A 24,461-nucleotide genomic window follows, 5' to 3' on the forward strand; every position below is an offset into this window, starting at 1 on the left:
AGTGAGACAAGGAAGTAAAAGAAAATTTGTCAATAGCAAAATAAATGGTCACATAGTGAAACTACTTTTGGATGCAGGTAGCGATATTTTAATTATCGACGAAGTGACCTGGATTGGGTGTCCAAAACTAGAAAAAACATTTAAAATTGCCAAAGGAGTATCCGGCAAGAGATTAAAATTCATGGGAGAATTTAATTACAGTGTATTGGATTAAAAAAATTTCTACAAAAGTGTCGGTTGTTCCAGGTATAAATTCTCGTCTTTTTGAAATTGATTGGATCGTTTTGTTTGATTTATGGGAGCTACCCATAAATTCATTTTGTAACAGTATGAGTGTAGCTGAAAAGAAAGATTCCAAACAAAATGAGGATTTTCTTACGGTCTTAAAAAGTGAATTCCTCAGGGTTTTTTCTGAGGGGTTAGGTATGTGTACTAAGACCGAAGTGAATTTTGCACTAAAGCAAAATGTGAAACCTGTTTTTAAGCCAAAAAGAAACGTGCCTTTTTCTTCAAAAGAAGATATTGAAAATAAACTGCAGAGACTGCAAGAAAATGGTGCAGTCGAAAAAGTTGATTGTTCCGAGTTGGCAAGCCCCACTGTATATGTTAAAAAGAAAAATAAGAGGATTCGGGTATGTGCCAATTTTTCTACAGACCTTAATGGATCATAGTTATCCAATCCCATCCCGTGAAGACATTTTTACATAGCTGAATGGAGGGAAAATTTTCTCCAATTTGATTTATCTTCAGGTAAAAGTCAGTGAAGAATGTTCAAAGTATTTGTGTATCAATACCCATTTAGGACTCTTCAGACTCAAAAGGTTTCCGTTTGGTTTGAAAGTAGCTCCAGCGTTATTTCAGCAAATAATGGACACAATGTTTGCCGATTTAGGTTTTGCAATCGCATATTTAAATGACATTCTTGTAAAGAGTAGAAATGTGCAGGAACATAAGGAGCATATCAGAACAGTTTTGAGAGGATGCCAGCACCGAGCAATGTTGCCCAGTTAGAATCTTTTCTGGGTTTAGCACAATATTATGCTATCTATATCTCAAAGTTGCATAAGTTGAGACCAGCATTGAACTAATTATTAAAAAAAGGACGAAAGTGGATTTGGTCAAAGGAGTGCCAAAGTGTATTTGAAGAGATTTTACCTGCTAACTGATTTAGCACTGGCACACTTCGATTCACAGAAGGAATTGCTTGTGGCGTCAGATGCAAGTGATTATGGCATAGGAGCAATACTTCTCCATAGACTGGAAGACAGATCAACGAAGCCAATAGTTCATGCTTCCAGATCACTTTTGCCTGCAGAGAGGAACTATTCTCAAATTGAAAAAGAAATTTAAGCAATAATTTATGCAATTAGAAAATTGCATTGAGTTATTCATGGCAGGATTTTTACGTTGCAGACTGACCACAAGCCCTTGTTGACTATTTTTGGATCTAAAAAAGGCATAACCACTCACACTGCAAACAGACGTGAACGATGGAGCATAATTCTGTTGAATTATAATTTTAAAATGGAGTACATTTCATCCAAAAATATCGGACATGCAGATGGACTATCCAGATTGATTCAAAAGTGTGCAGAACCTTTAGAGGAAAAAGTGATAGCTGCATTAAGAGAGGAAAAAGAATTATGCGGACTGCCGTGTAACACGATTCGAGAGCTACCAGTGACTGTAGATGACATCAATAAGGCAGCAGAAACAGATGAATTCATTGTAAGAACGAAAAACCAGGTGCAGCTAAATGACAAGTCAAAGAAAGACTAAAAAAAATTCGCCATTTTCGATTTGCTCACAGACTTTATTGTATGCAGACAGAGTCGTCATACCAACCACACTGCAAAAGAGGATGCTAAAAGAATTCCATATAAGTCATCCATGCATGTCCAGAATAAAGGCCTTGGTGCGCGGATATACATATTAGCCTAATATGGACTGGGACATCGAAAAAATGGTAAGAGAGTGTCGAGGGTGTCAGCTAGCAAAGGCACCACCTGTACAGATACAACCGTGGCCGAAGACGGATGCACCATGGACATTATTTCTTAGTGGTTGTCGACAGCTTTACAAAATGGCCGGAAGTGCTTAAGTATAAACATCCAACATCGGTTAGTACTATAGATGCATTAAGACATCTCTTCAGTCGTTTTGGAGTACCTAAAACTATTGTCAGTGACAACGGCACCCAATTTACCAGCAAAGAGTTTGAAGAATTCTGCAAGGCCCTATCCATTGAACATTTAACAACTGCAATATACCATCCACGGTAAAACGGCCTCACAGAGAGATTTGTTGACACGTTCAAAAGAGCTTTAAGAAAACACCAAGACATGGACACTGATGAGAAGAGTTTTGAAAATTTTTTGTCTGTATACGGAATCACTCCTAACCCAAACATGAATGCCGATTTGTCACCAGCTGAACTAATGTTCGCACGGAAAATCAGGTCCGTATTTGACAGGATTTTACAAAATGCAACCAAGACAACAGCAACGAGAGAAATCACTCAACAAGGTCCTACAAACCTGGTGACAAAATATTCTTCTTGAACTATAGGACTGGGACAAGCTTTTGGGAAGAGAGGATGATTATAAAAAGAATTGGGAGCATGCTATATTCGGTAAGAAGTAGTAAATTTGAGTGTCGCAGGCATATGAATCATCCTATTTTTATATGCATCCTATTTTTATATTCATACTCTATTATATGCATCCTATTTTTATATTCAACTGTGAAAGAACTGTGTATATGAAATCCCATGTAAATATGGAAAACTATACAAAGGTGAGACGTGCCATCCACTAAAAGTTCGGTTGAAAGTACATCAAAAAGCCGTAGTGCGTGGAGAGATTGAAAAATCAGATATAGCTGAGCATATCTGGAATGAAAAAGGAAACCATCTACCATTATGGAACGAAGTAAAAATAATAGACAAAGAAGAACGGTGGAGAATAAGACGACTCAAAGAAGCAGCACATATGCTGGGGAATAACCAATTACTAACTAGACCTAGTATAGAATTTAATACGATAAACAATAGATAATATATATACAAGTAATAAATAAAAAAACATTAATATATATATATATATATATATATATATATATATATATATATATATAGAGAGAGAGAGAGAGAGAGAGAGAGAGAGAGAGAGGGGAAGGGAGGGAGGGAGATAGATAGATAGATAGATAGATAGATATACGTTAATATATAGTAATAATTAGTAATAAATAGTGATATTTACAACTAAAAATAAAATAGGTTGGAGGCTCGTAAAATTCGTACCAGAATTGTCCGCAAGGATCCGTGGCGCAATGGTTAGAGTACTTGGAAAAATCAATTGCAAAAATGGATATTCTCCTGAAGGTTGTGGGCGCCCGAAAAATACAATTGCGAAATACTTAGGACCTCTATCCAGTCATGGCTGATGGAACAAGATCATGCTACCCCTGTGAAGTAAATAAAGGTTTCCGCTCGAAATGCTGTCCAAATTCCCAAGTTCGACAGAAACATTCCCGAGTTCGATAAGATACACCTGAAGAAGGTCGAAGGTTACATCGACCGAAATGTTGTGAAAATCACACTAAAGATGATAACAGTAGTTCGATTAATACAAATAACTGAGATAGTTCACAGTTCACAGAAGGCAGCTTAGGAAAACAAAGGAGAAATTTGTTAGAATAGACTTGAGGGTGGTAATAAAAATTTGAGAAAAGAATAAAAGTTACTTACGTCCAGTTACGTTCATCTCGTAAGTAAGTTTACCATGACTCCCGACGTCCAAATCAACCGCTTTTGCCGTCACAATCACAGATCCCACCGGCAAGTTTTCCTTGATATCGTACCTATTCATTGTTGGTAAAGGCGGAAGGAACTGATCCCATTGAGGGTTGAACTCATTTACTGGCAGCACCTGTAAAATAATAGTCATCATTCTGTAAACTTTTGAAGCGGAACTTATTCCTTAAGAACGACCAACGAGAAATACCTATATCTTAATTCTTCGTTATGATTAAATTTGGTTTGTTTACACATATGTATTGATATGACGTGGTGGATTAGGGCAGGGTCGAATAAGCATCCATTGTCATATTAGTGCACTATTTTAATGAGGCATACTGATTTGAATAAAAAATGGCATCATTTCAACACACTAGTCAATCGATTTCGTGCGTGTGTTACGTCATATAAAGTCTCGATATGAGCAAACTGTAATTCGCATAATATGTCACAATTTGTCGGCATGGTTAGAAGAGCAGTTGGAGATTCTTCAGTCGTCGTAATGCATAATGATCGATTATGTGTGAGTTTTTCAATTCTGAGCACTTGTATTTTACTACTTAATATCTTTCAAATGTGATGGAAAATGTATGAATTAGCAGTCAATGTAGTCATCATTCTCTCAACGAGATGACGTGAGAAAATCAACAACTAAACAAACATTGGGAATTCGCACTAAGGTTAGCTTTAGTTACATCATAGCACAACCAATCAATATAGCTTTCGCAATTTGGACAGGAGAATTGATAATTTGGATTGTTTGGGCTTTTCTCATCTTGGCTGAACGTTTCGGTCGATAACAACCTCCCACTTTCTTCAGATACACCTCTTTTAACTTAAGAATATTGCAAGTATCCATGATGCGATAATAAGATTAAATTACTAGAAACTTCTCTCCAGTCATAGTTGACGGAAAGTGGGTTACTTAAAGAGTTCCGTTCGAAATAAAGATTTCTGAGTTCAACAAAAAAACATCTGAAGATTAAACTGACCGAAATGGTGTGAGAATAATAGCCAATATGAGAACAGTATTTCGCATAATCCAGATAACACTAATTCTAAATATAAGTTACGTTTTTACCATAGGGATCGTATTGTCATGTTTGGTTTAATGTTCATTAGTTGCATCCGTAAGATTCGGTTTTAACACGCTATAATGTTTTTTTTTATTTTGTTTCATTTTTCTGAATTTTATGTCCAATCTCTAGGAACTTAATTCTGTTTTAGAACTAGATCGATTGTATGGTGATGCGGAAACAAATACATAAGCTTTCAATTAACCTATCGATATTTAAACATTTTTCAAATCTATATTTTCATGATTAAAACTCATATAACCCTTTACTATCACTAAAATCAATTTGTAATTTTATTAAAGTAAATCCAAGGTGGTGGTGGTGGTGATGATGATGATGAAGAATCCAAAAGTTTATGATTATGATACTGCATACTCGAAATAGTATTGATGTTGGCAAAAACATAAAACATTACTGACAATAAATCGTGTGACAATATACCGTGACAATGATGGTAGCCGTGCCTGTCTTTTGTGGGTAATTAGTCGCTTTATCCAGTGCTAAAATGATCAGTTCTAGTTGGAAGTTAGAACCGGTGAGCCCTTCATAATCAAAGGCAGTATTTGTTGTACGGATCTCGCCATTCTGATCGATAGATAAATATTTCGACTGACTATTTGATGGATCCATCTCCAACATTATGGCTTTGTTCGGGCCATCATCCATGTCCTTGCATGTGACAGTGCCAACCAGTTTTCCTATTTGTAGAGAGAAATATACAAGCATAAATCATTATCAAGGAAAAAATGATTACATATTTATAATCATCAATCTTTTTTAAATCGATTCGTTAAAAAAATAGTGAAAATGAAAACGAATTGTATTTTTTTTTTTTTTTTTGCGGACTGTTATCATCATCTTTATAGTTGTTGTTTCAACGCGTTTCTTTCCCTCTCCCCCCCCCACAACTAATCCTCTGTCCTGCTTTGGGTAGAACTGAAATCGCTATCTTCAGACAATACTCACCTGGAACCGTACGAATTCACGAACGAATGTATTTGTTATTTTACTAACATATACATTGCAAAATCTGTTAAAAGACTAATTATTTCCTCATTGCGGTTTAGTTTTCCAATATAATAAAGCTTTCGTTTTTCTCGCGAAGTCATCAAACATATAAAGACACATCAAACGTGATATTATAAAGGCGCATCAAACGTCACCAAACGTGATATTATAAAGGCACATCAAACGTGATATTATAAAGGCACATCAAACGTGATATTATAAAGGCACATTAAACGTCATATTATAAAGGCACATCAAACGTGATATTATAAAGGCACATCAAACGTCATATTATAAAGGCACATCAAACGTCATATTATAAAGGCACATCAAACGTCATATTATAAAGGCACACCAAACGTCATATTATAAAGGCACATCAAACGTCATATTATAAAGGCACATCAAACATTGTTTTACTTCGGCGAATTATGTTTCAGTTTTACGAAAAATAACGTTGTTGTACATTTTCTGAAATGCCTGAGAAAGAATTCACTATATACAATTGAATGGACACACGCTATTATATTCATAACAAGGAAATTGTTGGCTCATATTTTTCACGTACACACACACAAAAACATGATAAAGCTTGTCTAGAGATTACATGTAAATCATGCAACATCAAGTATTTTGAAATAGATTTTATTTAATTTTTATGCAACTGCTCAAACTTTTTCTACATATGATATTTAACTTCCATGAAAAGCGATACAGTATTGTTAATTTTTCATTTAAAACCTGTTATGCAATTGATAAAATAATGTATATTACTAATAATATTTCATTTGTAAGTACAGGTGTTTTACAATTCATTAAATCATTTGTTGTTTTTTTAAATATATATAAATATATATATGTATGCAATAACAAAGGTCAGTGTTATACAATAAGGAATGAAAACTCGATCACTAAAGGAGATTTTGCTCGAGCAAATAATAGTAACTTTTCACTCCGTCGGCGACTTTAAAGGGACCCACAACCTCTCTACCAACAATACCATTTAACATCTAATGATCCGACCCCGCCTTATCGCCGTTTAACAAGTCGTCTTCAATCATCTACCCGTATGACATTGTATCAAGCCCATCAAAAATGTACAGGGTGGGACGATAAAAGTGTCGCCTTAAAGAAAACAATATTACAGCTTTATTTTAAAACTTTTATTGAAAAAACTTATTTAACTGGATTATGCAGAAGAGCTGACATCTATTCAATGTAGCCACTTTCAACCTCAATCGTCACCTCTATAAGGGTCCGGAACTGGGAGTATGCCTTTTACACAAGTGCCAATGGGAGCTCGGCGAATACTCGGTGGATTGTGGCGATCAGGCTGGCTTCGGTGTTGTGGAAGATCATGTTGGTGATGTTATCGACAGATGGCCAAACGAAGTAGTCCAGCAGGTTCCGGTCGGGGGAAGAGGAGGGTAGCAGTGAGAGAAAGGTACAAAGTCGTAGTACTGATTCTGAAGCCAAGCTTAGGTCTCTTTGAATGTGTGAGCCGGTGAGTCCTGCTGCGACACTCAGGGTTTGTCAGCGGCCACCTGATTGCATCAGGGGGTCACTATACTCTTCAGCACATACACTTTAGCCTTGACTTCCAAGCCGATTTCGAAGATATGAGATGGCATGATGTGGCCCTCATTTGAAACCACACTAAAGACCATAACCGTGGCCGAAAACTTTATTTTTATCATCCTGGCACATCCCTGTTATTCGTTGCAATCTAGCGATGCATTTTGAGGGTGCTGGCAATGGTCCTGTTGTCATACCTTGAATCAGTAGAGAGCATGAGTTGTATAGCGGCGTATATCCGATCTTACTTGATCATCGAAAATTGTGTCATTCCAGACATAATGGAAGGCTCCTATCGCTCTTGGGATTTGTATACAACTGGCCAACTGGTAGATGATCTGCAACAAAAAAACAAGGAAAACCGGTTTTCATCAAACAGAAATAGAATCATGCCATCTTTTCTAAGGCGACAATGTTATCGTTCCAACCTGTACATGAACTTTTTTGTGAACAAGGCTTTCCTTAAATTAGTTTATATGTGTTTGTGTGTGTGTGTATGTGTGTGGTGTGTATGTGTATTATGTGTGTATGTATATGCATATGTAAACAATTTTAATCTCTAGAAGAGATGCACCCTCAGTCTTTGTTAAAATATACACCTAGAAGAAATCTGATGTAAAACCGCAGGTATATTTTTAACTCCATGCCATCCCAAGTATGTGCACCAATACGTTGTTATCATTATTTTCAAAAAGTGTGGCTGCTTCTACACATGCCTTCACCACTTAAAACAAATCATTGTGTTGTAGTTTTTCAACTAAACCATTTTTTTCGGTTTTAGTCTTAGCCACATTTGATCAGATCCACTGACGAGGTGATGGTTGTTCATGCACAAAACCTTCAGTACTAGTGCTGTTCGTATCATTCATTTAGGTACAGTTCTCTGGAAGGGTGAGAGTGATAAAGGAAACCCTTAAAAATGCGTACTCATAACTTTGCCTAGTAATTAGCTGCAGCTACCTGGTTATCCATTTTTGCAGTACCAAAACGAAGAAACAAATAAAAGTAAAACTTGCCTCTTCGAATGTTCGTACACTGCATTAGACCGCAAGACCGCACTTGTGGCTATAGTTCAACAAAAATATAATATATCGATTGCTGCTCTTAGTGAAACTCGTTTAACGGGCTCTAGACAATTTGAAGAAGTCACTGGAGGTTATACATTTTTTGTTAATGGTAATTGTCATGGAAGATCAAAGTCGTACTTCTGATGTGGGCTTTGCTATAAAAACCGAGCTTGCCAAAATTCTTCCCTCACTTCCTACAACTATATCCGACCAAATCATGAGCCTTAAATTAATTCAAAATGATGATACTCAAGTATGATACTCTTATAAGTTGTTATGCTCTGACTATGTTAAACACAGATGAGGTAAAAGTTTCTTTCTACAATGAACTTCGCATTGATATAGCAAATGCTAGGCACAAAGAAAAACTAATAGTACTTGGAGATTTTAATGCTTGTCTAAGTGCTGATCATGTAACATAGAATGGTGTAATAGGTCATCATGGCGTTAGCCGTATGAACTCCAATGGTTTTCGCTTTCTTTCTTTTTGCCAGGAGTATGACCTTACCATTACCAATAACCTTTTCCAGCAACCAAATCAGCGTAAAACTTCGTGGATGCATCTACGATCTAAGGATTGGCACATGATCGATAATGTTGTCACAAGGCGACGAGACATAAAGGATTTCTCGTTAACTCGAAGCTTTCACTCAACCTGCTTTTTCTCTGACCACGCTCTTCTTGGAAGAAGTGTAACATTCTGCCTGAAGCGAATCCAGCTCAAAACTCTACATTGCCTAAATGCGTAAATGTGTTACTTTTGACAAACGTAGAAAAACGTAAATTACCGTCAAATAAAATAGACTGATCTCTTGATTCAGTGTCAATTTCTGAGAACATTGAATCTTTGTTGAAATCTGTACGATATGTGGCCCACAGCACAGGAGGTTCTTGGTTTCACAGTCGCAAACACAGAGGACTGGTTCGACGACAATAACACCAAGGTAAAAACGATTATTGAGCAGATTCATAGAACACATAAAGCATGGATAATCAACTGCAAAGCAAAAAGCATATAAGAATTGTCAAGCTAAGGTTCAGGCCGCATTATTGCAAATGAAAAATGCCTGGTAAGATGCCAGGGCAGCAGAATTGCAGGAAATTGCAGGCAGGAAAGATGGCAAAGCATTTTAAGTGAATAGTTCCAGAGAAAGTGATTCTTCACCAGTGCCTGCTTCTAGTGGCACATCACTTTTAACTGAGTGAAATATTGCTGCGATAGAAAGACCATTTCAAGACAATGCTAAACTTAACCTCTACCGTTTATAAGGCAGAATTTGCATCAATCTCCAACGCTCAGAACAATCACAGCTGTTGAACTTTCCTTGGAAGAAGTTGTCAATAGTGTCAAGCAATTATCTTTAGGCAAGGTATCTTGGAAAGATGGTTTACCACAGGAAATTTATAAGTGGAGGCCAAAAACTAGCCAAAAAGCTGCATCACAATCCATGTGGATATGATTTTTTTCTTAGACAAGTTACCGAAAAAGCACGGGAGAAAAACAATGAATTATACATGGTCTTTGCCGGCCTTACTAAGGTTCTCGATACAGTGAACAGAGACGCACTTAGGAAAGTACTGCAAAAGCTTGGAATATTAGATGCAATCCTTAAATCTATTGTATCATTCCATGACGACACGAAAGGTACTGAGAGCTCAGATAGATCAGCTTCGGATCCTTTTGATGTCTCAAATGGTACAAAGCAAAGGTATGTACTCGCTCCAGTTCTTTTTGCGCTGTATTTTTCGGTGATGCTTCGGCATGCATACAGTTATTTCCATGGTGGTGTGAACTTTCAATTTCGTACCAGCGGTGGATTGTTTAACCATCACGCTATAAGGCAAAAACATTGCTGAGAACACAAATGATAAATTAATGCTATTTGCTGATGATGCTGCATTGGTCGCTACATCGTTTGCTGAAGCGCAAGAACTTGTCAATCGGTTTTCTGAAGCCAGCAAATCATTTGGACTCACGGATAAGTAGTAAGCAAAGTGAAGTAGTTAATCAGCCGCTTCCTCTTCAAAAGCAAATGGTGTGAAACAAAATCCTCCTGTTCATTCTTTTCCTGATCATTGTATTATAGCAGATGGAAAGAATTTGCAACATGTCAAATATTTCACATACTTGGCGGTAACATGGTGAACTAAAACGGATCCCTTGACGATGAAATTGTATATCGTATAGTGAAGGCAACATCAGCTTTTGTTAAACTTCAGAACCGTTTGTGGAATGACCAAGGTATAAAATTAGAAACTAAAATCGAAGTGTACAGGGCTGCTGTTCTGACAAACTTATTTTTCTCGATTGAATTTCATTCTGACATTCGTATTGTTTAATGATCCTTTATAAGATCCTTTGAAATATGAATCGAAAATGTTCTTTTACTAATTTCATTTATTGTGTAGTTATTGTGTTAGTTCTTTTTGGTGGGTCATTAAATGTAATTTTAACACCTGCAAATTATATGTAGACACTAAAACATACAAAAACTACAACTATTCATTAAATTTCTTTATAAATGAAAATTTCAAGATGATTTTCTTACAACAAAATGCACAGTAAAATCATATGACGTCATTAAATTTCGCATAAAAACAGTATATTAAATAATTGCTAAAATACTAATTGAATATAATCTGTAGACGTGTTTTATATATAAACTAGTGGGGGTGCTCGGCGTTGCCTGGGTGTTTAGAGGTGTGTGTATTCAGGCGGGGGGAGGTAAATCAAAACAAATAATAAGTGAAGTAATAACCCTGTTTAAAATTGTTAAAACTTTTTAAAAAATCGTTGCCCGGGTGTTTATGTCGGGAGGAGGGGGTTAAAAAACGTTTTGGTAGGTAGGTAGAATCGAACCCGAAGCCTTGAGGCGAAGTTGGAAAATAAAGTATGAAAAAAACGTGACACGTTAACCGCTCGGCCACCAAGAAAGAGTAACTGAAACACGTTTGAATTTATTTAACTATAAACAGAATTGACAGGTGCTTGCCCTTAATGACTTAATAAGATTAAATGTTAGTAGTAGAGTTAAGTTTTACTGCGGGACAGTTTTTTAATGAGGTCAATTGGAGGACCCAGCTCCCCACAAAAAGGGGATTATCCAAATTGAATAGCAATTGTCTGATATAAGGAGAAACTCTGCATTGATCAAAGTTGATTGCTTTCTGGACGTACCCGGAATTGCGCTCCGGAAAGAATGCGTTAAACTTCAAATTAGTTTCGGTTTTATACAAAAAAGCCGAATCAACACGTGAGACGCCAAAATAGCAATAAGTTTGTAAAAGTCGCTGTAAATAAATCAAGACGCGACTCGCGTTCCGAAATCGTAGATGTTATTATCTAGAGGGTATATAAACACTTCTAAGCGATAGTAACCTCCCTCCCCGGAACCTCGGCGGAAAAGCTTTCTTGGACATACATAAAATGTGCACACACATTTTGCTTTATATATATAGATTATTAACGTTGCTTTGCAAATTGATTATCATAAAACATTGATTTCTTATATTATCTCACACATACACACACATATGTGTATGTGTGTGTTAGAATGCTTAAAGAAAATTGTTATCTTATGATGTGACCATCTTGAGGAGCGATACTGATCCCCATTGGGGAGATTAAAATCCCCTAAAACCCTAAGTAAGGCCGGGTAAATATGCTGAGATTGTCTGTTAAACGTTAATTGAATCCCAGATGGTGGCGGGTGACCTATAAAAAGGGACGAGTTTATTGTGCTTTATAAAAAACAGACAGATATTTTTTATTGTTTAAAACAATGACAGGAAATGTCAGAATAATATAGAAACGAGATCATGTACTTGTTGGCCTGGGGGACACCTGCTCAGACGTGATGAGGGGTCACCTTCAGGTCGTGTGAGGAAGATTTAATTTTAGTCTCAGATTCATAAACTACGGACAATCGATGAGGTGCACACATGCAAAATGGATCTGAGGATTTCCTACAAGGTTGTCAACCCCTGATTGGTTTAGTAGATCGTCCGGCGCACCCTGTTATCTTAGTATAAGAACGATTACCCGGGCCGAATTGAGCAGATTAATCCAGACCTCCGTGAGAGAAGAACTAACCAAGAGATACTACCCCAACACCGGCGGTCGCTACTGCCGCCATTGTGAGAACGAAGAATAATATTTTGGGAGAATCTTGATGATTTCTGGTGTAATCGAACTGAACGATGTATATATGTAAAAACTTGTAACTTTCATGAAATTACATTTTTTTCGTGGTTAGAAATCCTGAATTTGTCTTCTATTTCTGGCATGCATACGAAGCTATTTGCTTTTCAGCAGAATCAACACTGAGCTGAGACGCTGAGAACTATGTGAAGACCTGCCGGCAGACAGACGGCTAACAGTTTCAATGAGTTCAGAGGCCAATTGCTGAGAGCTTTTTTCATCTAATTGTTATAATTAAATAGAGACAGAGAGAATATAAACAACTTCCAGTGTGATTTATTTCTTGCGGTTTTTAACTTTTAATTTAAGAGTTATTGAGACGCTTAAAAAAGTAGTAGTCAGTAGGTAAGAGGTCTGAAGAGTATAGCGGATGAGGCAGAGCTTCCTAATCCAATCCGTTCAGCTTCTCCATGGTCGGTTTAATAACGTGCAGTTGGGCTTTGTCGTGGAGGAGAATTGGGCTTTTTCTATTGACAAATGCTAGGTGTTGTTTTCGAAGTTTCTGATGCATTTCACCCATTTGTTGGCAGTATTTCGCCATTATAGTTTAGCCTGCATTCAAAAAACTGTAATGGATGAGACTGGTCGCAGACCACCAAACAGTCAGCATTATCTTCTTTTGATGCAACTTCGAAATTGTCGTGGAGCTTCATCGGCAACTGTGCTGAGCGTCGTCGGTTGTCGTAACGATCACACTTTTCATCGTAAGTCACAACTCGATTAAGAAACGGGTCGTTTTAGTTGCGTAAAAGAAGGGAAGATAACACTTCATAATAGCGTTTCTTTTGGTTGTCGTTCAATTCGTAAGGTTTTTGTTTTTCCAATCCCTCTCAAGTGTATACGTTACGTCTAATTCAGAAGCAAGTTCTCCAACAGCAGTGTGTGGATTGGCTTCGACTAAGGCTCTTAATTGATCGTTGTCAATATCCGATAGCCGGCCACTACATTTATCATCTCCAAGACTCGCCGCCGCCACGAAATTTCTTAAACCACCATTTTGCTCTGCATTCAGTAGTACTTTCTGTTCTAAACGCTTCGTTGATATCGCCAGTTTTTTTTTACAACAGTTTTTCGGCCTAGCTTAAATTTAAATAAGAAAATTGTTTAAATTTGTTTCTTTTTTCCATCTTGAACGTTCTGAAAAGTAAATATAATTGTTTTAAAATGATTGTTTTAAAATAATCGTTTTAAAATGATTGTTTTAAGATGATTGTTTTTAAATGATTATTTTAAAATGATTGTTTTAAAATAATCGTTTTAAAATGATCGTTTTAAAGTGATTGTTTTAAAATGATTGTTTTTACAATGATCGTTTTATAATGATCGTTTTAAAATGATTGTTTTTAAATGATTGTTTTAAAATTATTCTTTTAAAATAATCGTTTTAAAATGATTGTTTTAAAATGATTGTTTTACAATGATCGTTTTATAATGATCGTTTTAAAATCATTGTTTTAAAATGATTGTTTTAAAATGATTGTTTTAAAATGATTGTTTTACAATGATCGTTTTAAAATGATCGTTTAAAATGATTGTTTTAAAATGATTGTTTTATAATGATTGTTTTAAAATGATTGTTTTAAAATGATTGTTTTAAAATGATTTGTTTTACAATGATCGTTTTATAATGATCGTTTTAAAATGATTGTTTTAAAATGACTGTTTTAAAATGATCGTTTAAAATGATCGTTTTAAAATGATTGTTTTAAAATGATTGTTTTACAATGATCGTTTTAAAATGATCGTTTTAAAATGATTGTTTTAAAATGATTGTTTTAAAATGATTGTTTTAAAATGATTGTTTTAAAATGATTGTAACTTAAACGATTAAATAGAGCGATACACGCTTATCAAACTGGTATAAAGTTTAAATGTATTTTAACGAAAACGTATTTGAAAATACATCATTTGAAATCAAAATTAAAAATTTCGTAAGAACTTTTTTCTCAACTTAATATTTTTTTAGGTCATACATTAAAAGAGAATCAACAATTTAGGATTTTCATATCGTTAATAATGAGTAATATTTGTAGTTTTGTGTATAATAGTAATAACGTATAAATATAATAATTTTAAAAGATGATGCTGACAGTTGCTACAATATATTTCGAGATCGATAGGTTTTTTTTTTTATTTCTCAAGGTTTAACTGAGATGATTTATTAATGCCTTCTATAAGTGGTATCGAATTTGAATGGGTGAAATAAGTTAAAAATTACAATATTTATTTGTTTCGCATTTTATAATTTAATGCATTCGTTAGTTACAGCATGACGATAGATACCTAAGTATTAGTCAAGTATTAGAACGGCGATTATTTAATATATCTTAGATTCATTTTATTCTTCTTTCAATTGGAATTATCGGCACGACCTGACAAATACTGGCATCTTAATGGCATCCGTGATTCCATGCAACCTATTTAACTAATTGAGTTGCCGTAAAAATTAATACTCGTTTGTTGTGTTAAATTTGCACCAATCTATTTGGATCACATGTGAAGGTCTCTAACAAATAATGTGCCTATTGTCAATCATGTTTTTTTTTTTAATTTTATATACATTTAAATTGTCCTTTGTCCAAGTTGAATGCCTTTGAAATTGTAAACATGTGTAGCATTTCATCAAGCCCAGACATGATTTAGAAATGTTTTGCCTCGAACAATCATTAGTGGTTTTCATAAAATGCTTAAATATTTCAAACACCGTTTCTGATATATATATATATATATATATATATATATATATATATATATATATATATATATATATATATATATATATATATATATATATAGTCTAAAGAAGCTTTGAGTATTTTACAAGATACTCAAAATAAAATTACTTTTTAAAATTTTTTACTTTAAATTTTTTTAAGTATATGCATATATGCATGTGTGTACATTTTGCGCTTACATGCATGTGCCTGTCTGTGCCTGTGTGCGTGCGTGCGTGTGCGTGCTGACTTACACATCTTCGCTCTACACATAAGAAAAACCCTATAAAGGGGAATAACTCGGTACCCCTCTACACCAGCTGCTCTCCTTTAACTGCTCCTAGATTTACACGCATATGCATATAGGTAACTCCTGAACAAACAACTTAAACGAAACAAACAACTTAAACGAAACAAACAACTTAAAACGAAACAAACAACTTAAACGAAACAAACAACTTAAACGAAACAAACAACTTAAACGAAACAAACAAGCTGCAACAACGATTAGAAAAATAGAAGAGAATAAAGAATAAATAACTAAATAAAATTTATATTTTCTTATTTTACACCTATAACTTATCGAATTCAGAACCTTATTCTAGAAACTGACACAACAAAGATGCGAGCTGATTCGACTGTGGGATTTACACGTGAATCTAACACACAACATCCGGCACCAACACAAACGAAGAATATAGCAGCATTCGAGGGCTGTCCACGTTTCCTTCCCCCTTCTGATAAAGGGATATTTTCTCGAAAATATTTGGGAATTCACGCATCAATCATCTGTTCCAAATACATGCTGTTCCGAAATAAATATGCATAATTAAATTTTTTTAATTTTTGATTATTGTTATCGTAATTTATTTTGCTACATGTAGACTGTTTCGATAACTGCATAGTTATAGCCCTCGAACACAACCCTTTCATGCATATGTGCGTGTGTGTGTGTGTGTGTGTGTGTGTGTGTGTGAGAGAGAGAGAGAGAGAGAGAGAGAGGAATAAAAGTTACATAGATCCATAGAAATTTATTAAACCATCATGTTTGTGAGCATAGTCTACATTTTTTTACTTTTATTTTTAATTGAATATTTTAATTGATTTATTAGGTTTCCTTTATTTAAAAAGAAAAAAAACAGTCTGAGTTTTTTTCCTTTGTTTAAAAGGGATAAAAACTGGTGGAAGGAAATTTAAAGGCTCAAAAGTCATAATGATAAAGATTTTGGAATAAAAAAAAAATAGAAAATTGCTTTCTCTTCTAAATTAAGGGTGTAAACATTAAATTGTCAGTAATTTCAATTTGCAGTTTAGGTTTTTTAAAGCAACATTATTAATCTGAAATGTCAGTTGCTGTACTTCTTAGTCTGATGTTCCAGATTGGCCACCTAAAAATGCTAAAAAAAATGAGTGCCAGTGTAGAATTTAACGATAGAACAATTACTGATGAATTGTTCTGTGCCGGGCATAAGACATCTTACATTATCAGAGACACTGGCTATGCCTCTAGGACTGTTTACTGTGTTGTAGCGAAGTTAAGGGAAGTTAAAGATATCCAAATGAATGATTTAACGTTCGAGAAGTTATAAAATCCGCACCAGAAGAATTCTCAACGGCTTGAAATCGTACGTTGCAGTAAATCCATCACAGTCAATGGCTGAACTGGCGAAAAAGAGGAATGTGACCAAAATGACTATTTTTAATGAATTACGGAAAGATATTGGAGTGAAGTCATATTGCAAACGACGTCGTAACATTTTTACAACGAAATCTAAGACCATTCGTAAAGACAGAAGTTCCTTGCTACTCAATCACCTGAAACACTATGGTGGTATCGTACGTGGGCGAGAAAAAGTTCGTGGTTCACGAAGTCTTCAACTGGAGAAATTCGAGTCGTTGAGTAAACACCCTGCCTCTGTCATGGTGTTTGGAACTGTTGGCAGCGATGGGAAAGTCATGCCCTCTTACTTCATTAAAGTGTACATGAAGACCAATACGGCGATTCTAAATTCTGAAGATGAAGTTCTCTTACTCTCGATTAACAAGTGATGTTCATCCAGGACTCTAAACCTGTTCATTGACCAAAAATAGTGCAGACCTTCTTCAAGAGAAAGTTGCATCTTTTTCTGCCTTTAAATACCAGGCCTTCTATCTCACCAGATTTGAATTTATGCTACTATTAGTTATAGAGCGATGTTGAGAAAGTCTCTAATACTCGCCCTCATAACAGTGTGGCCTCCCTGAAGACCCCCATAAGGCGAGAATTTCGCACTATCAAAAAAGAGTAAGCTGCCAAGGCCTGTCGTGCTTTTAAGGGTCGCATTCAGCAAGTTGTGGGCGTACATAGCCATCCCAGATCGCAAAACATATGGATTTAATACAAGCAGTTGTTTTATTCATTAAAAGGATTAGATGGAAAGTCTTATCATGCAAATTAAAAAGGAAGCCAATATATCTTAAACAAATCCTCGAAAACCAGCAATGATACCTCCCGAATACTCGCATCTAGATTATTCCACGCAGAACATCTCATGATTCTGGATTCTACAAAATAAAATCTGGAATGAGCCCACCTCTTTCTCAGCACTGGAGAATTTTGAACTGGAACTTCTCAACATGGTAAAATCGTTAAGATTCAAAAGAAAGATTAATGTATGAGCATTACTTTTAGACAATATTAAAACATTTTTTAAAAATAAAAAAGAATAACAATCTGAACACTTATAGTATAAATTTCTATACTAGTATAAACTTGGAAACAGTCAATAAGTTATTGCTAAAGGAAATACATAAAAACTATAAAATCGCCAATATCTATAAACATCAACCATAGTAAGGTTTATTTTGTGAGTGTTGCGTTGGATTTAGTTAATAACATTGTGAGCCCTACAGAGAATAATATGAACCCTAGCGTAAACGGATCCATAATTTATCGAACATAGAAAATAATTCTAACCTTCTATTAAAAATATAGTTTACTCGATCTCTAAAATCATTTAAGAATGAACAACTGTTTAATAAAATATTTCATGCTACGATGAGGCTTAATAAATCTAATAAGGAACTAAAGGAAACCAACAAAAACGGGTACAGCGGATATGTCTATATATATGATATAGGCGTCAGGAAAAATGAAAAAAAAAATAGAACCAGTAGCAATACCACTGCAATTGAATGACCTGACAATCAGAACTAATATTAGGGTTCCAGGGCACCTACTACTGTCTGCAAAACAAAGAAAAATAGAAAACGATCCGCCACATGGTTTAATCTACCATATAGCAAGCACATTATTTCGAATATTCCGAAAATCTTTACAGTATCTTTCCTAAAGATAGTAACTCTTTAATAAAACTACAATTAAACTATCTTTCTCCACTACCAAGGTTTAGCTGCATCAATAATTAGAACAATGGCACTAAAATAAAAAAATAAAAATAGAACATGCAACTCACAATTCCAATATGCACCCACTTATACCAGTGTTATAACCGAAAATAATTGTAATCGTAGAAGTAAAATGTTCATCAGACGGAAACCATTTTGTAGTATAGAAGTATTGTAGGGGAAGTCGGGGTAAGTTGAGCATAGGGGTAAGTTGAGCCACCCCCTTTTGACCACAATTGACTAAGCCAATCCAAGTTTGTATGCAATCTATAAACAACTGATCACGTGACTTTAACCTCCACCATTTTGTTTTGCTGAACCAATATCGGAGGTTGATGCAGTAAAAGAAAATCAGCTTTCGTGCCAAAAAAGTAAAATAAAGCGTTACAGAGGTGAGTGCATGTTTCTTGTGTGTAGTAATAGTTTGATTAGTTATAATATGTGGTAGTTGATTGTTCAATTACTTGCCTTCATACCTGTAAAAGATTTTTACATTCACCACACATGAGATGCATGCATTTGAACAGACAATTCAATGAGGTCAGACTGGGGTAAGTTGAGCCAATGCTAATGGGGTAAGTTGTGCCATTGGCTCAACTTGCCCCATATGTCTTTTTACACGTTTTCAAGAAACAGATGAATGTGCAACCACATCAGTAGGCATGTTATAGAGTGAATTCAAAATGCATGTTGTATGTTACATGCTCTACTTGTATAAGAATTAGATCTATGGGTTACCTGGTAAATGTTTAAGATGTGTAAGCCGTGCTTGGATAGGAATTTGCATGCTGTACAGGCGCTTTGTTAATAATTATTTTTATTATTACTATTATCATTATTATTTTAACATTATTATTATTATCATTGTAGAATCAAGAATGCACTTACCTCCCCTCTCCACCATTATGGACTAGCCTACAATTAGTCAGGCATGGTGGGTTATTCCATTTGGAGGCGCCTGATTGGCTAAACATGCCAGGAGAGGCAGGTGCCTCTCTACAGATGCCAGCTGTTCTGGCATTCATTGTTCAATGTTCCAAACTTATGCCAGGAACTCCACTGAATCAACTAGTTCACTCTAGTAATATTCTACATCATTATCGGATTTATTGTGTTAACTTCATTTTTCTTTTTTGTGTGTTTCACAGAAAAAAGCCCACCAGACATGCGCCACTACGTGCAAAAGACAAATCGTGGACAAACTCCTACATACGTTATGGAACGGGCTGCTGCCGCTGTTACTGGAGGTCAGAGTGTAAGGAGTGCTGCAAATGACTTTAACATTGATCGAATGACACTGAAGCGGTAATTGGACAAACAAGATAGTCAACTAGTAGGGACTGCTTACACACCTGTTCCTTACAGCAATTGGTTTTTAGTCCTGAAATGGAAAGGGATTTGGCTGACCATGTGAAACAATTGTCAGACATGTTTCATGGTTTGTCATTGGGAAGATGTCGCACACTGGCATATGAGTTTGCTAAAAAAAACTGTCTCAATCTGCCACCAAGTTGGGATCGTGAGAAAAAAGCAGGGCATGATTGGTGGTTAGGCTTCAAGAAGCGCCGGAACCTGGCAATTAGAGTGACAGAAGCAACATCTTTTAGGCGTGCCACAGCCTTCAACCGCCCAGTTGTTGATAAATTTTTCAACAACTTGAGTAAGATAATGGACAAGTACAAGTTCTCACCAAGTGACATTTACAACGCTGATGAGACTGGGTGCACCACCGTTCAAAACCCTGGAGCCGTTGTCACAGAAAAAGGAAAGAAACAAGTTGGTTCAATCACCTCCGCTGAACGCGGGGAATTGGTAACGGTGGTGTACACTGTGAGTGCAATTGGATCAGTCGTGCCTCCTCTGTTCATCTTTCCCAGAGTCTACTACAGAGATCACTTCATCAGAGGTGGACCAACACAGTGCATAGGGAGGGCAACACGAAGTGGCTGGATGAATGAAGAGGTGTTTGTGGAATATTTAAATCACATCATCAAGCACACCAGATGCTCACCAGGAAAGAAAATCCTCTTAATCCTCGACAACCATGACACACACATTTCTTTGAATGTTGTGAACACAGCAAGATCTCATGGCGTTGTATTACTGACCATTCCAGCACACACTTCCCATCGTCTCCAGCCGCTCGACCGGTCAGTGTATGGACCCTTCAAAACAGCGTACAACAGAGCCATGGATGGGTGGCTACGATCCAATCCAGGGAAAACAGTAACAATATATGAAATCCTAGCTCTAGTGAACCAAGCCCAGATGATTTTCATGACACCATTGAACATTGCTGCTGGATTCCAAGCCTCGGACATTCATCCATTTAATCGGGACATCTTTAGTGAAATTGACTTTTCCCCTTCTCTTCCAACTGACCGTGAGCAAAATGTGGCTGCAGAAAGCCTTGAGGCAAATTCTACTGTGGAAGATGCAGGACCATCAGGTGAGGTTTCTGGAGCAGTCTTGCCCGTGCACAGTGATGATGTCCGACCACAAAAACAGCATGAAGATGATCTTATGCAACCATCCGTATCTGGGTCTTGTGTTTCATCTAGCTCACATGATGTCATGCATCGTCCATACATTTCACCATCTGTAATTCAGCCATTTCCGAAAGCAGCACCAAGAAAGGCAAGAAGAGGTGGTCACAAAAAGGGCAGCTCAAAGATTTTGACTGACAGCCCTGAACGACAGAAGCTGATAGCCCTTTCTGAAAATAGAAAGAGGAGCCTATTAACAAAAACAAAGCAGTATTTGTTCAATGCTGGTGGGAAAAAGTCATGTCCCCCGAGATCGAAAACCCCATGTTCAAGTGACACTGATTATTCAGATTTTGAATTTGATGATGTGTCATCAGATAGTGATGGTGATATTGATCTGGATAGCCCAATAATCGAAGGTGACCTTGTGGTTGTCAAATGTGCTGGCAAATCACGAACTGTGAACTATATTGCCCGGGTTGACACTCTCAACGGGGAGGACTTTGAGTTTGAATGTGTTTTCCTTCAAAAAGTTGCTGGGAAGGTAGAAACGGACAAGCCTGTGTTTGTTCCAAACCCAAAGGACGAAGCGGGTTTCAATGTAGAAGATGTTGTTTACAAGCTGCCACAGCCAAATAGTGTTGGCAGTTCTGTCCGTTGTTCTAGCCAGCTCGTTTTCAGCTGTGACTTGTCATAGTGGCAACTTCATTAAGTTACTTTCAGATATATGTTTCAAATTTTGTGCTGGTTCATTCGCTGTAATTAACATTTCTACTTCATTGTTATAATTTGTTTTATAACCACAGTAACAATTTTGGGCTTGTTCTTTCTTTATTTGCAACACATTTTTGCGTGGCACAACTTACCCCTGTGTGGCACAACTTACCCCAGAGGTTGGATCAACTTGCCCCATGGTCGGGGCAAGTTGAGCCATTTGATATGCATTTTTGTAAAGCACATGGTCGGTTTAGGTGTACTAGCAGAAAACTGCAACTTGTTTCAAAATGTTCCCAAATAAAATAATTTTATAATAATGCACTCATCTTTACAAAATAATTAGTCGTTTGGGTTCTGAAGAGCCAAAATGGAAAATTGGCTCAACTTACCCCGACTTCCCCTATACAAATGTGAAGTTATTACCTGAAAAATGCTATTAAAATTAAATATTTCTTTATAATAATCCTGTATTTTTCTGATGATACTTCTGCTATGAATCGAAATATTAAATTTAATTTTAAATAAATACGTTTATTTACTGAATGAGATTCTGCACTTGTTTATCTTTAGACCGTTAAATTTTTGAATTTTGTATTCCATATCAACAATGCTTACTATAAACAGTGGACTTTCTATTACATACGCGCTCGACAGGCGCCCTCTGCTGTATCGGACATTTAAACATTATACTTCATCAACATCTGTAGGAAGATGTGCTAAGCCTAACCATCGCCATGGTACGTAAAAAAATAAATAATAAATGAAAAATTTTAAAACCTGTATTTTCCTGATGAATGTTATAAATTGAAATATTGAATTTCATTTTAATAAATAAATATGTTGATTTATGGAATCTGATTTTGCACTTATTTTGCTTTTAACCGTTAAATTTTTGGAATTTTATATATATATATATATATATATATATATATATATATATATATATATATATATATATATATATTTGGTAAAACTGGTAACTAGTAAAAACCTGAAGAGAGTGCTCAATACTATTGCAGAGCAAATATGTGTTTTTTGATTACCGTTTTATCTGTTTGGTTACATATGTTTCAGATGTGTGACCATGTTTACGATCTAACAGCCTCGTCAGACCTTACAAAAGTGGTTATTAGTATTAGGAAGAAGTGTTTTAGAAGAAATACGAAAAAAAGGGGCTGAGGTATGAGATAATAAGCGGGAGGGAGAGGGGTATTGACAATATTTCAGTTTTGAGGGTTAAGATACATTAGATTGTATTGTGTGTGTATGCGCGTATGTGTGTATGTGTATGCGCGTATGTGTGTATGTGTATGTGCATTTACATCTCACTGGAGATCCGTACATGTATCTACATTTGTATATGCATAAATAACTGGGTCTCTCTCTCTCTCTCTCTCTCTCTCTATATATATATATATATATATATATATATATATATATATATATCCTTATGTGTGCTTATGTATATGTTTCTATGTGCGCGTGAATGAATGTATGTGCTCATAGGTCGTGTGTATATGCATGGATGGATATTCGTATATCTATATCTATGTGCACATGTATGTGTTTGCATACATCTGACTGTTGATGTCTATATATGTGTGTGTATCTACGGGTATGCATGGCTGAACGTATGTATACGGATACAGCTGTATCTGAGTTTATATGCATATATGTGTTTATATGTGTGTATGTGCTTGTATCAGCGATGCATTTAACACTGAAAATAAAGTTAAACATAACAACTGCCCAAAGCACCATCTTAGGGGCCCACCCTATTTATATGTGAAATTAACGACGCGTCTACCTTACCTCGCATTATTAACTGCACCCATGTATTTACTTATTTATTTATTATTATTTATTTATTTATCCTAAATTTACTTTATTTACTTGGTATAAATATATACATGTATATATATATATATATGCCCAAAACACCACGTTAGAGGCCCACCCCGTATATATGTGAACTTAGCGATGCGCCTGTCTAACCCCGCATTATTAACTACACCCATGTATTTACTTATTTACTTATTCATTATTACTTATTTATCCTAACTTTAACTTGTTTACTTAGTATGAAAATATATACATACCTGTGTATGCATATATATATATATATATATATATATATATATATATATATATGTGTATATATGTATATGTGTATATATGTGTGTATATGTCTATATATGTCTGTATGTTTATATTTTTATTAATATCTATATTTATGTAATTGTATATACGTGTATAGGGGTAGATGCGTATGTACGTGTATGTATGTATGCATGTATGTATGTATGCATGTGTGCATGTGCATATCTACTTCTTACTGGAGATCTATATCTCCACATATATGTATATAGATAGGCGTGTGCATATATATATGTGTGTGTCTATATATATTTGTGAGTGTATATATATTTTTGTG

General features: G+C 35.6%; 1 protein-coding gene across 1 annotated transcript in view; it reads right to left on the reverse strand.

The window, feature by feature from the left end:
* The window catches only part of LOC145277819 (protocadherin Fat 4-like), a 514,458-nt gene that overhangs the window by 385,681 nt on the left and 104,316 nt on the right, over positions 1-24,461 (reverse strand). The window contains exons 5-6 of the mRNA XM_080129718.1: positions 5,314-5,570; positions 3,749-3,929 (exon numbers count right to left, since the gene is read on the reverse strand). Of these exons, the coding sequence (XP_079985844.1) occupies positions 3,749-3,929; positions 5,314-5,570 (438 nt within the window). The remainder of the gene's footprint in view (positions 1-3,748; positions 3,930-5,313; positions 5,571-24,461) is intronic.

Source organism: Euprymna scolopes, chromosome 6 (genome assembly GCF_053919585.1).
Source record: "Euprymna scolopes isolate OS-2025 chromosome 6, ASM5391958v1, whole genome shotgun sequence".
Lineage (NCBI taxonomy): Eukaryota > Metazoa > Mollusca > Cephalopoda > Sepiida > Sepiolidae > Euprymna > Euprymna scolopes.